Below are 17,298 nucleotides of genomic sequence, written 5' to 3'. Positions count from 1 at the left end.
TCAACTGCTTGTCACTTGGCCTGACTATTCCAAGGTAGATCCAGAAATACAAAGAACTTACTCCTGATAATTTCTTATGGACTTCATTATGACGTGATCTTTCCCATGAGGATCTCAAGGAAATAATCAGTCTCTGGTGTATCCTTTGATGATGTGCAAAGATCATCTGAAAAGCTCTCTTTACGTCTAATCAAGGGGCAAATTTCAGATCTAATATAAGAAGAAAAAATTTCAGCTCCATCAGCTAACTTTTTGAATAGAGGGAGCAATCAGAGGAAGTAGCAAAGGTTGCATTGGCTCATTCAGCTTATGTTTGCTGACTTCTTTACACCAGTTTTCAGTTTCGCTGTCCTGTTGGATCACTGGCTGCTTCTGGATGTTAAACAGCAACTACTAAAGTTAGACATATTTAAAACAGCAGGTCTGGATAACCTGCATCCAAGAGTTTTAAAAGAGCTATCTGAGGAGCTTGCTGGACTACTAATGTTGATTTTCAGTAAGTCTTTGTAGGCTGTGGAAGATCCAGGAGACTGCAAGAAAGCTGATTTTGTGCTAGTATTTAAAGAGGGTAAATGGAACCACCCAAGTTGTCATAGGTCTGTCAGTCTGAGACAGATCCAGGGAAAAATAATGGAGCTGATACAGGACTCATTGTTCAAGAATTAAGGGGTTAATATAATTAATGCCAATCAATATGGGTTTATGGAAAAATACACCGCTACCTCGATGTAACGCGACTTGATATAACACGAATTCGGATATAACGTGGTAAAGCAGTGCTCCGGGGAGGCGGGGCTGCACACTCCGGTGGATCAAAGCAAGTTCAATATAACGCGGTTTCACCTATAACCCGGTAAGATTTTTGGGCTCCCGAGGACAGCGTTATATTGAGGTAGAGGTGTAGATCCTGTCAGACTACTTGATATCTTTTTTGATTACAAGTTTGGTTGATTAAGGTAATAGCGTTGATGTAACATACTTGGACTTCTGTAAGGTGTTTGACTTGGTACTGCATGACATTTTGATTTAAAACCAAACAAATGGTCTAAAATTCACATGGCACACATTTAAGTGCATTGAAAACTGACAGGACAGGGAATTGTTATTGAACAGGTTTTTCCTGTGGGATCCCACAGGGACTAGTTCTGCACCCTACGCTGTTTAACTTTTTTTTTTTTTTTTTTTTTTTTTTTTTTTTTTTTTAACCAATGAACCTAGAAGAAAATCATCACTGATAAAGCTTGGAGATGACCCAAATATTGGTGGAGTGGTAAAAAATGAAGAGGTCACTGATATAGTGCAGTGTGGATTCCTTGAGCAGCTAGGTGCAAGCAAACAATACATGTGTTTTAATACAGTTAAATGCACATGTATACACCTAAGAACAAAGAATGTAGGTCATACTTGTAGGATGTAGAGGGTGTTTCTCTCTATCTTGGGAGTCAATGACTCTGGGGGGAAAAAATTGGGGGTCGTGGTGGAGAATCAGCTGAACATGAGCTTGCACTGAGACAGTGGCTGAAAGGGCTATTGTAATCCTTGAAGGCATAAACAAGGGAATCTTGAGTAGGAATAGTATGTTAGCACTGGTGCAATTGGAATACTGTGTCCAATACTGATGTCCACAATTCAAGAAGAATATTGATAAATTGAAGGGAGTTCAGAGAAGAGTCATGAGAATGATTAAAAGATTAGAAAACCTGTCTTATGGAGATAAACTCAAGGAGTTAAATTTTTTATCTTAGAGAAGATTAAGGGGTGACACTGTTCCCAATTTGATTACAATTTGTAAGTAACTAATATTTGATAGTGAGCTCTTCAATCTAGCAGAGAAAGGTATAATGTGATCCAGTGGCTCCGTCAAATATGGGTAAACTGGAAATACAGTGTAAAATTTTAACCGTGAGGCTAATTAATTATTGGAACAACTTATCAAGAATCATGGTGGATTCTCTATCACGGGTGATTTTTACATCAAGATTGGATGTTTAATTCCTAGCGCATTTTCAGAAAAATGTTGGGAAAGTTCTATGGTCTGTGCTATACAAGAGGCCAGACTTCTAGCAAGTTTCAAAGAAACAAGTGGGACCAAAAGCACATCAATGGAAACAATCATACTTAGAGGTGCCCAAGATTGTGGTGTACTATTCAATGTGAGTACAGCTAGCAAAATTAGGCCCCTAAATAACTGTGTTATCAATTTTTCATCTGGGTATTAAATTTTCACTTATGAAGTGATAGTAGTTTGCCTAGATTGCATATGAATTTTCATTGTTACTATTTAGGGGCATGTTTGTACCCAAATTTCACAGAAGTCTTACATTTCTTATCAGAAAAGATGGTCATTGTTCAAGTTTTAAGCAACACTAACTTACTGAGGTACAGTCTTTGTTCATAACTGATAAAGTAAGTGTTTCACATTAGAGACTAAGAAATATGGCAGCTCAGAGCCTAACATTTTAGTCTGTCTTAATCATTTAAAATCCAGCAAGAATCAATGTAATTGGTGTTACCATTCAAACCTTAACTGATGGCATTGTGTTTCCACTGACACTTGAAATTGACTAAGCTACAATATAATATGAAAATTTCTCTTGAAGAAAACTACTATGCTTTGGTTCAGATTTGCCTGTTCTATACTACAGAAAGGTGAAGGGTGTTTGGGCCTAACTTTTCACTTCTCTTTGGGCAGAGACTATTTGAAGACTGCCACCAAACCTATTTTGACTGCTGCTCTGCAGCCAAGCCTTTGACCAGCTCAGACAGCTTTTCGTCAGCACTTCTGCATCCCAACTCTTTACTCTTGTACAACCTTGATAGATTTGCTGGCTTGAAAGCTGAATAATTGAAGTCTCAAGTAATACTGTCTGGACCATTTATCCTCAGTCAATTGTGTGAGATTTATTCACCTGAGCCCAAGTACTCCTGGGACCTTAGTTGCTGCTGAGGGAGTCAGGCTCCTTGAACTGCTGTTAGATTACTATTGGCTGAGCTGGCTGCTGGTAAGTAAAGTTGCCACGTCTTCACATTCAAAGAAACTGCTGCTCCATGAAGCATGTAATTCACACGCCACACCCTGTTCTTCTTTCTGCTGTGTATTGCTCGGTCTAGTTTATGCCCGCTTTAATTTAATTGCTTTGAATAGCAAGTCAACTGTGTGGCACATTCACACAGCACTATATATAGCTACACTGCAATATAGATCCTGTAATGCTCCCCCAGGACAGAGCTTTTCTATTTGTATAGCTTTCATGTTACAATGGATAGAACAAAGAAAGTGTCTCAAAGTTTTTGAATATGTGTCAGGAGGGGAACTTGATTCTCCCCAGCACACTATAAAGTGTTAGTTACCTAGCTCTAGTTAGCATCTTCAAAGACCCCGGGCAAGATAAAGCAATTGTACTTTAGCATATGCTAAGAGCTTTGTCAAGTGAAAGCCTAAGGGCTAGTCTACACTGGCAATACTAAAGCACTGCCGCAGCAGCGCTTTAGCGTGCCTTGTGTGGTCGCAGCTCTAAAAAAAACCCCACCTCCACGAGGGGTGTAGCTCCCGGCGCCGGGGGGCGTAGCTCCCATCGCTGGTGCACTGTCTACACTAGCGCTTTACAGCGCTGAAACTTGCTGTGCTCAGGGGGGTGTTTTTTCACACCCCTGAGTGAGAAAGTTGCAGCGCTGTAAATTGCCAGTGTAGACAAGCCCTAAGGAAGCCCACATGCTACTACACAACTGCTTTGTCTTGACCAGGATTTTTGAAGATGCTAACTAGACTGAGCGAGGTGACTCAGTCTAACATTACGCTTTTAAATCCTAGTCTAAACAAAGCCTAAGGGCTTTTCTTCATGGGAAAATTGTTCCGGAATGAAGTGTTCTTCTTTGCACTGAATGCCAAATAGGAGCTATGGTGAAATAGCTTATTCCGGTCACTTTCCTCATATAGACAAGCCCTTATATAGAGCATTGACTGGTGGCTTAATTTGGGCTAATTAAAAAAATTAGAGGTTTTTATAAACTCTGAACATTAAACAGTGATATAGGTTTGGAGTTATTTTTAAACAGAGCCCTTGGTTTTACTCAGTTATTTGGCAAATACTAAAATCCATTCATTCTAAAGTTGAAAGTTTATTGATTAAACACAAGAACAAGAAATTAAAATAAGCCTTTTTACTGAAACTATGGTTGAGTGATTATGCAAAACAAACCTAAATCAAAACCTTTGAAGACTATCTCCTTTTGGGGGCAAAATATTAGTGTCTCTTATTTTCACATCAACCTCTCGATGAAAAGGAAAGGGTTAATTTTACTTTCAGTCCTGATGCATAAAGGGTATTCATTTCTCCTTTTTCTAACAGACAAGGTGGAGGAAATACGGCTTTTATTTATGTCTTTGGAACACTGGATGGCAGGCCGGTCACAAATGGATGCTTTGGCTGGCAGACTGACCATGGCACCTGTTGCTTGGAACTTGGATCACTTTTCCAGTCAGGGACATCTGATTAGGTCTTTTCTTATTAGAGAGGGCAGGGTTATGGTCATCTCATCTCACTATGCTGATGCAATGCAACTGATTTTAGGGTTTGGAGAAAAGCCAAGAGGATTGGAAGAAAAATAGTGGGGAAGAAAGTAACAACATGGAAGGCAGGCGAAACAAGATCTTACGTGCCTCCGCAATGCTAGCAATTAGGTATCTTCACTGATGGGCTGAGGACAGGGTGTCACGATGATATTCAGCTCTCAGAGGTGACAGTTTCTTAAACAAGAGCATGCTTATTTCCGCCCCCCCCTCCTCCAGTTCCTCATAGCTCCTTGTCAATTGCTGGAAATGGGCCATTTTCATTACCACTACAAACAGTTCTTTTTCTCTCCTGCTGATAAAAGCTTACCTTAACTGATCACTCTCCTTACAGTGTTGTATGGTAACACCCATTGTTTCATGTGTTCTGTGTGTGTGTGTGTGTGTGTGTGTGTGTATATATATATCTATATATCTTCCTACTGTATTTTCCACTACATGCAGATGAAGTGGGCTGTAGCCCACGAAAGCTTATGCTCAGATAAATGTTAGTCTCTAAGGTGCCACAAGTACTCCTGTTCTTTTTGCAGATACAGACTAACACGGCTGCTACTCTGAAACCTGTCATTTAGTCTCAGTTATCATGATATCATGATAAGGTAGTTAAGGTCCACATCATTTAGGTGTCAGATGTCAAAATCACAAAGGCACAGACTCCGTGGGTGCTCCAGGGCTGGAGCACAGACGGGGGGAGGGGGGAAATTAGCGGGTGCTGAGCTCCCCCCAGAGCACCTCTTGCCCGCCAGTGGCTCTGACAATCAACTCCTCCACCTCCCTCCCGGCACCTCCTGCCCACTGCAATCAGCAGTTTTGCAGCATGCAGGAGGTGCGGAGGGGGAGGAGCGGGGCGGGGCACGCTTGGGGGAGGGGTGGAAAGAGGCAGGGAGGGGGTGGGAAGGGATGGGGTCAGGCGCGGGGCAGAAAGGTGTGTCGGGGATGGGATGGAGAGGGGCAGGGGCCTGGGGCTGAGCACCCCCTGGAACAAATGGAAGATGGCACCTGTGCAAAACCATATCCCTAATTGAACCCCAAAAGTAAAGGTTAGTCAGTGCTGACTGTGGGGCATCTGATATTCTTTCCAATTAACTAAATGGCAGCTGCCATTTAGCATCAGCTTAATTCTCCATGGACTTCAGATGAAGCGCCAAGTAGAGTACATTGGATGACAGTCTCACTAGTTATCCAGTTTGAAGGTCAGAGAAGGATTATTCCAAACAAGAAATTCAACCTCCTGGCCATGTGCAATTCAGGTATGTCTACCCTGCAATGTAAATCCAGGGTTGGTTAGAACTCAGGTTAGCAGAGCATTGTTAATCTAGAGGGCTTGAGCATTTATACTCATTTGTAACCCCAGGTTAGGAATTGTTGAAGTTTGGGTCCCAACCTGGGGCTACATTATGCGGGCCCGAGTGTAACCACCCATATCCCAGACTTCCTAGTGCTCTCCCAAAAGGTGGCTACTCCAGTCCTTTGTTCATGGTGCAATGTGGGAAAATTTGACTGCCCACCAAACTTGACTGTCCAGAGGACAAAGAAAGTCATCCCATGGGATTGTGGAATACTTTTGGCAGATTCCAGAGCACAAGTCCAGTGAGGCTTTGACTATACTGCAAAACAATAGGGCTTGAACCCTGGGTCCTGGCTTGTCTCAGCCTTGGACCCTCCAAACTGTGGGGTCCTGCGATCCTGGGTCCAAACCCAGGATTAGCACAATTTGTGTAGATGGAAGGGTGATTAGGCTTGAGCCTCAATTCAAACCCTGGGCTTACACTGCACTGTGAACATAGCACTCCTATTTTTACAATGTTTTTTTTTAATCTGAACGTCCAGAGTCCAAGGCCAGGAGAGACACCATTGTGATAAGGCAGTACATGAAACCTAGTTTGCTGTCCAAACATTAGCAGCTTTAGCACTTAGTATGTGCCTAAAAAGAGGATCTGCGCTTGAGACGTCGTTAATCCTTAACATACATCCATTACTGCGAGGTGTTCTAATGTATAAAATTAGCTTGGTTGACTTGCTGCACCCTACCTTGAGGACCTCCTTTATCCACCCCCTCATCTTGTCTCTGACTATGCCGGATAGTCACTCATTCAGTGGCCAGCTCGGGTGCAGAACCCTAGCGTAGACAGTCAAAACTAGTATAAGCAACAATGTTCATCCGTGCATTTTACCCCTACTTGAAACTGGTAAGCTGCATGGATGCACCTCACGGTCTATAGCAGTTTTGCTAGCCTATGCTAGGCAGCTACGTTAAGGCAGCTAAACTAATGGCTGTAATTGGGGCTGATCCCCAGTGTAGACCAGGCCTAATGCTGGTTGCCTCCCAGTCTCTCCTCATAATCTGGCCACTGCTGCTAGTGAAATGAACAAGATAGGTCCATTTCACAGCTGGGTTGTAGGGAAACTGTTAATTTTACTCTGCTGCTTAGGAAAGCTAAGCTGCAGCAGATGCAAACACAGGAGCTATTCACAAGTGGGGAGGACCCCTAAACGGCTATCTGGGAGGGGAGTAATTGAGAACTCCCTTCCCCAAAGTTAGGTCATAGTGGGAGTAGGGGAATGGGCTCTTTCTTGGAAGTTTTACATTTATTTACTTTTTCTGTGTTTGGCACCATTCTGGTATCTGACCAGCATACAGAGAGAGTGCAGTCTGAATAGCAGCATCCCCTATTGAGCTTCTCACTAATATGTTGGTTGGGGCCTGCTGTGCTAGCCCTTCCCATCTTCGGTATCAGCATCCATAGTAAGCATCTGTTCAAGCCCTGATAAATGTATTTTACGTTGCCAGCAGTGCCCTTAGAAGACAAAATATAAACCTTAACCTATGTTGTGTAGGAAACCATACAGCCCCACAGCTTCAAAACTTTTATTCAAGTCATATAAAGGTTAGGTCTCTTTCAGATGTAATTTGCAGCTTTTGAGTTAATTTCCTTTCCCTTTAAGATATCTTAGCATGTCCTGCTTTATCTAATACAGTTTTAAACAGTATAAGTGATCAGGGCTTTTACTTATTTTTGACTTTTTTTCATAGCGGAAAAGGCCTCAGTATTTGTAGGCTATATATCAGGGAAATTGTCCTATCTTTGTTTTTGCTAACTTTCAACCATATTAATACCCTGTTTTGTAATGCCTTAAGTGATTCCTTACTCATTTGAGTGTTTAAAGCCTGAGGACTCTGAGAAAATAATAGCTGGGATTTTCAAAGGAGTTAGGGGACCAAACCCTATTAACTTTCAATCGTAGTTGAGCCCCTAACTTTCTTAGGCGTCTCTGAAAATTCCATCCCACATTTCTCCTTCCCAACTCACTCTTTCAATCAAGGTAAACGTTTAGCTGTTTTCTCATATGTCGTCTTCACTATTCAATGGAAATCAGTTCTATTTTACTCAGAAATGTTCCCCACTCTATTGTGGGCGCATATCACAAGAGATGCGCAAAATCCGAATCTTGGTAAGGTTATATAAGTGAAGGAGGAAGGGAGTGCCTTTAATGTTTTAAAATATAAGTGTATTTGCTATTATGTCTAGACACATTCACTTGTTGGTCTGACATCTGAAAGTCTTTTTAAAAATCTCTCTGCCTTCTTCCGCATTTCAATCAGGTCTTGAAAAGTGAATATTAACAGAGGTGGCAACAAACTTTTAACTAACAAAAATGAAGCTCTCCTACTGGAATACATTTAAATGCTCTTGCTTTGAAAGTTCAGCTGCAGTAATTCCTGTTCTATTAGGACAGTTGGGTCAAATTCACACATCACTGGAGGAACTCTGAATGATTTATTTTGTAGCAGACTGCTTTTTCATTTTCTAAGTATTGGGTCTTAGGCTCTTGAGGCAAGGAAAAGTGTTTTTAAATAAATCATTTTGTTTAAATAGTATTCAAAATAATATTCAAAGAGTGACTATTTTCCTTGACAACACAAGTGTAAATGTGATAACTAAGGCTACACAGCAACACTCAGGCCTGTTCTGTACTTAAAAATTAGATTGACCTAGCTATGTCACTCGGGCCTGTGAAAAATGTCATGCCTGAGTACTGTGGTTAGGTGGACCCAAGCCCATGTGTAGAGACAGTTAGGCTGACAGAATAATTATTCTATCGACCTAGCAACTGCTTCACAGTGAGGTGAACTAATCACATCAATGGAAAAACCCCTTCCATTGATGCGAAAGCTTCTACACTAGGCACTAAAGCAGCACCCCTATGTTTGCTGTAGCATCTGTGGTGTAGACAAACTTCAGGAAAGTTAAAATTAAGCCATGTCTAGACTTCCACATATGTCAGCAAAACTTGCGTTGCTCAGGGAGGTGGGTAAAAAACACACCTCTGAGCAACATAAGTTTTGCTGGCATAAGTGCTCGTGTGCATAGCGCTATGTTGGCAGATGTTCTCCTGCCATCCTAGGTTCTGCTGCTCATTTAGGTGGTTTTATTATGTCGATGGAAGAGCTCTCTCTCATCAGCATAGAGCGGCTACATGAGCGATCTTAGAGGCACCGCTCTATCGGTACAGCTGTGCTGCTGTAAGCCTGCTAGTGTAGACGTGGCCTAAAAGTGTGAAGTTAAGTGCATTTAAATCCCTGTGCAAATTCTTGGATTAAGTGATAGTGAGCTAAGGCCAATTTAGTTCTGAAAAAAATCCCCGTGTAGATGCTCTCAAGGTACTTTAACTAATGCACTTAAGACCTTTAGTTAATTCATCTTTACTTTCCTGAGTGCCCCATGTAGACGAGACCTTAGCTTTTACTGTATAGAAAGGCATTTAATATTTTAATCTTCCTCAGAGATGGTTAAAAGTTCCCCAGTATCATGTCATGATCCAATATATAATGGCTTTTGCAAGCTTTGCATTTTAAAGAAAGATATGTTTATGGATTGCACTTTAAGAACTTGGTTGTGCACTTTTGGTGGGAATTGCTGTCACTTAAGCCAAGTCGAGCTAGACAGCCCAGTGGTGAATTTAGGTAACTTGATGATAGTGAACTCTTCCAGACATTGTGTTTGAGTTTTAGCAGGTCTTAATATAATCAGGACTTAAAGTATTGACAAAAATCTGTAATAAACTGAGCTAAGTTATTTCTGGCAATTTACATGAGTTAGATTAAAGAGCATATTTTAAAAGTTCATTTACTTACGTGACAGAATACCCAAATTTATTAAACTTAAAGACTAAAATTTTGACTGGTATTTATCTTTAGCTGTCCATCCTGAGAGAAGCGTATGAGACTAAGGCCGTGTCCACACTAGCAATCTTATAGTGGCACAGCTGTACCAATACAGCTGTGCCGATGTAAGATCGCTCGTATAGCGGCTCTATGCTGACGGGAGAGAGCTCTCCCATCAACGTAATAAAACCATCTCCATGAGCAGCGGTAGCTATGTCGGCGGGAGAACGTTTCCTGCTGACGTAGTGCTGTGCACACTGGCGCTTCTGTTGGTGTAACTTGTGTCACTCGGGTGTGAAAAAACATCCCTCAGAGCGTCATAATTTATGCTGACAAAAGTGCAAGTGTAGGCATAGTCTGTGTCACTTCTCATCCTCTTCTGGCATTGCACAAAGGGCTGGTCTCCACTACGGGAGATCAATCCTGCTGCAATCGATGCAACAGGTATCTATCTAGTGAAGACCCGATAAATCGATGGCAGAGCACTCTCCAGTCGATCCCGTTACTCCAGCTCTTTGAGAAGGGTAAGGCAAGTCGACCGGAGAGCGTCTCCCGTTGACTCAGCGCAGTGAAGACACTGGAGTAAGTTGACCTAAGCTAGGTAGACTCCAGCTACATTATTCATGCAGCTGGAGTAGTGTAACTTAGGTCAACTTACCCCAGTAGTGAGGACAAGCCCAAAGTTAAGGTTGCAGACATGATAGGCAAATCTTTTGTTTAAAGAAACCAAAGGCCTCGTTTCCTCTGGAATGTTAAAAGCATGTTAGAAGAAAAAATTATCCATTTCAAGATTTCTTTAGATTTTGTAATATGGAGTTTTAAGTGTGGGCCAAAACTGATCTGACAGTGCCCCTTTAATGTCTTCCAAATGTCAATATACCAAAGTGAATATATGCAGCAACAGTGAATTTCCTCTATCTACTTGGACATCTTTAATACCAGCAGAATGATTTACTGTAATTGATTGCTTATCAGATATTTTTCCTTCTCATGGAAACTTGTGTATAAATAACATAACTAATGCCTGTTGCATCATTAGTGAACACCACACTTGGGCCCCAGTCCTGCAAACACTTATGTATTTGCTTAACATTACTCATGTGGGTAGTCTAATTGAAGTCAATGGGACTGGTCATGTAAGTGATGTTAGGCATGTGCATAAGTGTTTGTAGGAGTAGGGTCTTGAAGACCAACTGGCTCCAGTCTGCTAAAAGATAACTAGTCTGTTAGTATTGCAAACCATGCCCCATTATGAGTATGTCTGCAAAGCAGCTAGGTGGCTAGCTAGCGGGCACACTTATTTTCAGGTGCTAGCTTGAGGAGAGCTAGCATACCTATGTCTATCCATGCTGGGAATTATACCTCCTGAGTACATATTTGGGGTCTGGCAGGATTGTACTTGGGTGGCTAACCTCAGTCACCATCCAAGTGGTCACAGCCACGCTGCTGTATTTAGGCACCAACACACACATGTCTACCTGTGTTGCAAATTACACCTTCTGGTTGTTGTGTAAACTTCCTCCTTGTATGTGCAATAGCTGTCAGTTGAAGAAACTGTAGACCTTGAGTGGGGTTGTTTCGTGGTTTGCACATCCTGAGAACTGATATTAGATTGGATAACTTTTAAAACCGTTCAGTCAGTGTATTAAGTTATGTGAGATGCCTTGAGCATGGGATAGGTGATAGAGAAATCCAACTATAGAGTAGCAAACTTGAACTACAATCTTGTTTAAAAGTACAGAGGCTAAAGAGTGTGAAGTACCTCAAGCAAAAAGTATCATGTTGAGCGATTCTGGTTTGTATTATGTAACAAATGTAGACTTGCAGAATGCTTGGTTGAGTTGTTTCATGTGCTTACTGATCTTCCACTGCTATGGAAAGCTCTGGAAAAGCTTGGTTATTAAAGATACCTTAAGTAAAATTTTAATATGCTTTTTAAGAAAAGGTTTTGGATATTGGGAGTTGCTATAGTGAAAGAAACATATAGGAAAAAAGACAATTCAAAGACAGGAAAGGGGCAAAGAAAGCAGGATGCCTTTTTCCTGAATGTCTAAATAAAATTTCTTGTTTCGGTTTAAAAAATTTTAAACCTATTTTGAAGAGGTCTTCAGCCAATGGCTGGCTCTTACTGGGAGCGACAATTGCTTTCTAATTAATATTAGTCTGCCTACATATTTCAGTTTCCATTGCAAACTTCCTCTAAACTGTAAGTGCACACTTATGTTCATTTATGTTTAAGGGTACACTTGTTGGTTCAGGGAATTAAGTGCAAACAAATCTAGAAGAGCTCTTAAGCTCTCCGTCAGATAGTTGCATGAGCAAGTGCTGCCAACCAATCTGCTCTGGATTTTCTTCATATTTCTTTAAAAAAAACCAAGCAAACAAAAACAAATATAATTGGAAAAGCAAAAATCTAATTGTGTGTAATTAAAATCAAAATGTAATATGTGGTGTATTAAATGTGTGGCTCAGTATTGCTATTTGTTTAATGTTGCTGTCTGTGACTGTAATAGTTAAATAATATTGCTGTCATGAAACATACATAAAGTGCAAGACAGTCCAGTTAAGACTGCTCTTTGAACCTTAGCCCTTGCATTTCCTCACTCTTGTCACATTGCAGGGATATTGATATCACATTACCTCAGTTCTTTGCATGTAATACAATTTTTAAAAATTCCTTAGGTACTCTTCAATGCAGTAATTCCTCTTAACAGTCTGTTCCTTTTTCTTGCCAACAGGTACAGTTCTTATCCGAAGTAACAATGGTCAACTAATGTTAGTATCTCAACAAGCAATAGCTCGAGCACAGAGCCAGACACAAAATAACACAGGTGCAAGACCATCAATACCTACCAGCACACCTTCAGTCAGAATATGTACTGTACAGGTAAAACTTCTTCAAGCAGCTTGATTTTGCAATAGCTGTACCGTATTATGTTTCTTAATATGATGTATTTATAACTTAGTATTTGCAAACCTTGTAGAAGATTCATTAAATGTTGTTTGAAAGTCTTAATTTTTCCTTAGAATGAATGTTACTGTGTATTTTGCTTTCATACTTTAAAAACTAGGCTTGGCCAGTTTTGATTTTTATCAGTAAACGTCAGTTTCACCATACATTCACAAACTGACTAAAATATTTCCATCAATAATAATCAGAATTTACAGATAGGCAAAGTAAAAAATGCTGCTCACATTTTAGAGTTTGATTTAAGAATATTTATTTTGTATATTTTGACGTGGTGATGACTGTCTTAACAGTTTATAAAGCTTTCCATTTTGGAATCTGTCATTAAATAATTTCCTGACCCCTTAATGTCTGACTCCTCTACCCCATAACTTCGTGCAACTGTGAAAATTTAAATTGATTAATGAAAAAATTAAAAAATATCAATTCTGTTGAAATTAAAAATAAAAATCTGATTGTGCAAAGCCTATTTAAAACATACTCTGCTACTTTGCTCTGGATTGCGTAGCTCACATGATGAGAGAGGACTTTTAGAACATAAAATTTTAAAACAATTTGATGTTTAATTGTAACTAAACTAGCATTGGCTTCCTTTTCCTTTCAATAGACATATTACTTAAATTAGTATTGAACTTGAAAACCCTTCCAATGAAATCCTGTAAAACCTCCTAAGGTAATTATTTTTATAGCATAGCTAGCAAATAATCTCTAACAGTGGATTTCAGTCATGCTGTTCTCACACACGGTCCCTTTTAACCAGTGTAGTGGCCCCTGTAATTGGCTCAAATGCTGATTTTTGAAAACAAAACTTCTGAAATTACTAGTTGTGCAATTACTAGTTTATATGCTCTTCCCTCATTTGCTGCTTGTTCCTCCTATTTAGTTTGTAAACTCTCTGGCAGAGGGCCATCTTCTTGTTGCACCTGTAGGTGTTACCACAATACAAATAGAGGGGCATTGCTGGGTATTCTAGGCACACTTTGTATGTCTTCAAAACAAAGAACAAAAAAACCCAACCCTGGAATTTAAAAAAAAAAAAAAAAAAAGGGGGGGGGGGGGAAGGAAACACTTTTAATGTTTAATATTTGCTTTGAAAGCACTGTATATGCTAAGTAGTTATATTTTGATTTTAACATTCCCCTGCAGTGTTTGCAGCTAAGGGCTTGTCTTCACTACCCGCCCGGATCGGCGGGTAGAAATCGATCTCTCGGGGACTGATTTATCGCGTCTCGTCGGGACGCGATAATTGATCCCCGAATCGACGCGCGTACTCCACCAGCCCAGGTAGGAGTAAGCACCGTCGACGGGGGAGCCGCGGCGGTTGATTTGCCGCCATCCTCACAGCGGGGTAAGTCGGATCAGATACGTCGAATTCAGCTACGCTATTCCCGTAGCTGAATTTGCGTATCTGAAATCGATCTCCCCCCTCCCCCCCGTAGTGTAGACGTAGCCTAAGTTACTGTGGCAGTGCCTTCAAATTGGAGAATACTCACCATTCACTATCTAAAATGAATAAAATAAAAGTAAATGATACAAGGTTTGCGTGTGGTTTGAAAAAAAGAAACATTTGATTCGTTGATAAAACTCAGTTTTTCTAAGACTTAAAATTCATATTTAAGCACCTAGGTAGGTGCCCTGAATTTCAAAAGTGCTGAACTTGGAGGCCTATCTTTAGGCATCCTCCTTGGACGGAGTTATTAGTTTAGTGGTTAAGGGGGGAAGCTGTGGACATGGTATATCTTGATTTTAGGAAGGTGTTTGGCACAGTCCCGCATGACATTCTCCTACGCAATCTAGAGAAGTGTGGACTAGATGGAATTACTATATGGTGTGTGCACAGCTGGTTGAAAGACCGTATACTCAGAGTAGCTCTCAATGGTTTGCTGTCAAAGTGGGGGGATGTACGGAGTAGGGTCTCTTCTGTGTCAGGTACTAATCAATATTTTCTTTAATGACTTGAATGATGTAGTGGAGAATGTGCTTATGAAATTTGCAGATGACACCTAACTAGGAGGGGTTGCAAGCACTGGAGGATGGGATTAGAATTCAAAATGACCTTGCCAAACTGGAGTACTGGTCTGAGACCAACAGGATGAAATTCAATAAAGACAAGTGAAAAGGACTACATTTAGGAAGGCAAAATCAAATGCACAACTACAAAATGGGGAAATAACTAGCTAGGTGGTAATACTGCTAAAAAAAAGTCTGGGAGTTATAGTGGATCACAAATTGCATATATGAACCAACATGATGCAGTTGTGAAAGGCTGATATTTTGGGATGTGTCAACAGCAGTGTCATGTAAGACATGGGAGGTAACTGTTCTGCTCTGTTTGGCACTAGTGATGCTTCAGCTGGACTATTGTGTACAGCTTTGGGTGCCGCACTTCAGGAAAAATGTGGACAAATTGGAGAGAGTCCAGAGGAGAGCAACAACAATGAAAGAAGGTGTAGAAAACCTGACCTAGGAGGAAACGTTTCAAAAACTGGGCATGTTTAGTCTTAAAAAGACAGAGAGGATCTGACAAGGCTGTTATAGAAAGGACTGTGGTCAGTCGTTCTCCATGTCCGTTGAAGGTGGGCCAAGAAGTAATGGGTTTAATCTGCAGCAAGGAAGGTTTAGGTTAGATATTAGGAAAAGCTTTTTAACTAGAAGGATTATTAATTAAGCACTGGTATAGGCTTCCAAGGGAGGGTGTTGCAACCATGTCACTGGAGGATTTTAGGAACAGGTTAAACAAACAGCTATCGTCGATGGTCTAGATATACGTCATCCTGCCTCAGCACATGGGGCTGGACTAGTGACCCCTCCCAGCCCTACATTTCTGTGATTTATGTATATCTGAAAATACATAGAATTTTAGCCTTCATGTATGAACCACACAAATCTGGACATATCAAAATGAAGAGTAACCAGAGTGATTCTCTTCATGACATGGTCACCGTTTGACTACTTCTGTACTAATCAGAAAAAATGCCCAAACTATTTTGTTTACTGTACTGTATCTATTTATCTTGTTATAACATTGGTAGTTAAGTAGGTTTATTTACACCTGCACACTCCTTCCCAAATTCATTTTTAAATTGTTGGATTAAATTAATGCCTTTTAAAAAAATGTTTTGCATTGGGCAAGAGTAAGTACTAGTTTAGGTAAATGTTTCTAACTGTATTAATTAGTCTAACTACTACTCTGTCTTCTGTATCTTAAATATTCTATCTTTTTATTTTAAAGAACACTGGCACCCATTTACTAAAAAAAGTAGTAGCAACTCCTGTGAAAACAGTAACTCAAGCAACAAATTCAGTTGTATCTCCTGATCAAAGACCTGCTATAGTACAGGTATGTCTTTAGCTTTTTTTTAAGCTGGCATTGAGTTCTTTAATATTTTTCCAGATAAAAATGAAGATTATATAATGTTTAAAATTTATAATTTTACGGGGTTGCCCAAACAGCTCAGGAGAGCCAATAATCTAGATCAGTGGTTTCCAAACTTTTTTGATCGCGCACCCCTATCAGTAAAAATTTTTTGAGCATGCACCCCCTACCGCGCCGCAGGGCCGGCTCTACTGTTTTTGCCACCCCAAGTGCACTCCCCCCCCACCCCCCCAAAAAAGCCGCTCGGACTCCCGCCCAAACTACCGAAGCAAAAAAAAAAGGCGCTCGGACTCCCGCCCGAACTGCCGAAGCAAAAAAAGAAGCCGCCCGAACTGCCGAAGCTGCTCCGGTGGCACTCCTCCTGCCGTGCACCCCGAAGGATCCTCTTGCTCACCCCCTGGGGTGCGCGCACCCCACTTTGGAAACCACTGATCTAGATTAGAGACACAAGATGGGTGAGGTAATATCACAGAGCTTTGTGTAAGCTCAAAAGCTTGTGTCCCTTATCAACAGCAGTTCATCAATAAGATATTCCCTCACCTACCTTGTGTCTCTAATATCCTGGGACCAACATGGCTACAATAACACTATATGATTGTATACAGATTGGCAGTTGCTTGTATATACAATCTGACTTTAAATTCCATAGCTATATTTTTTTTAATACACTTATATCTGGATATTGGGATAGAGACAGCTGTCTCTGTGTAGTGTTTCACTATCTGCAGCAGTATTGTCTCTGGGCATGCTTTCTTTTTTAAAAGAATCCCTTGTACATCACAGTCTAGCTTTCTGTACAGGGCTACCTATCTGTTCTTAGGGAGCAAAATACTAGATAAACATTGTATAATAATAGCAAACTAATCCTTTCTGTACTAAAATATTCTCTACTCCTTTTCTTCTTGGTGGCAAAGAAGCCAGGGTGGGGAAGTTGGCCTGGGGGAAGTCTGACATGTTAACCATGTTCTCTTTCCCATCATGAAAAGAGAGCATGAAGGGACTTGGGCTGTGTCAGGTGGCTCAGAGTCCTGAGCAGGGGCACTCACCCCCACTGGCTGAGAGTTTTTGACTTGGCTGGTCATTAGGAAAGGGACTTCCTAGCCTACAGCAGTAATTAACAAGCTGATTCTAAAGCTGTCCTCCTGCTGTCTTCAGATGCCCACATATATTGGCAACAGGTCAGCTTATGACATCATAAAGAGAGGGTAAGGGGGAGA

At 40.8% G+C, this 17,298-nt stretch overlaps 1 protein-coding gene across 1 annotated transcript in view; it reads left to right on the top strand.

Moving 5' to 3' along the window:
• TAF4B (TATA-box binding protein associated factor 4b) overlaps nucleotides 1-17,298 on the top strand; it is a 116,564-nt gene that overhangs the window by 11,675 nt on the left and 87,591 nt on the right. The window contains exons 2-3 of the mRNA XM_065399549.1: nucleotides 12,476-12,624; nucleotides 15,938-16,045. Of these exons, the coding sequence (XP_065255621.1) occupies nucleotides 12,476-12,624; nucleotides 15,938-16,045 (257 nt within the window). The remainder of the gene's footprint in view (nucleotides 1-12,475; nucleotides 12,625-15,937; nucleotides 16,046-17,298) is intronic.

Source organism: Emys orbicularis, chromosome 2 (genome assembly GCF_028017835.1).
Source record: "Emys orbicularis isolate rEmyOrb1 chromosome 2, rEmyOrb1.hap1, whole genome shotgun sequence".
Lineage (NCBI taxonomy): Eukaryota > Metazoa > Chordata > Testudines > Emydidae > Emys > Emys orbicularis.
This window is presented reverse-complemented; position numbering and strand designations above follow the sequence as displayed.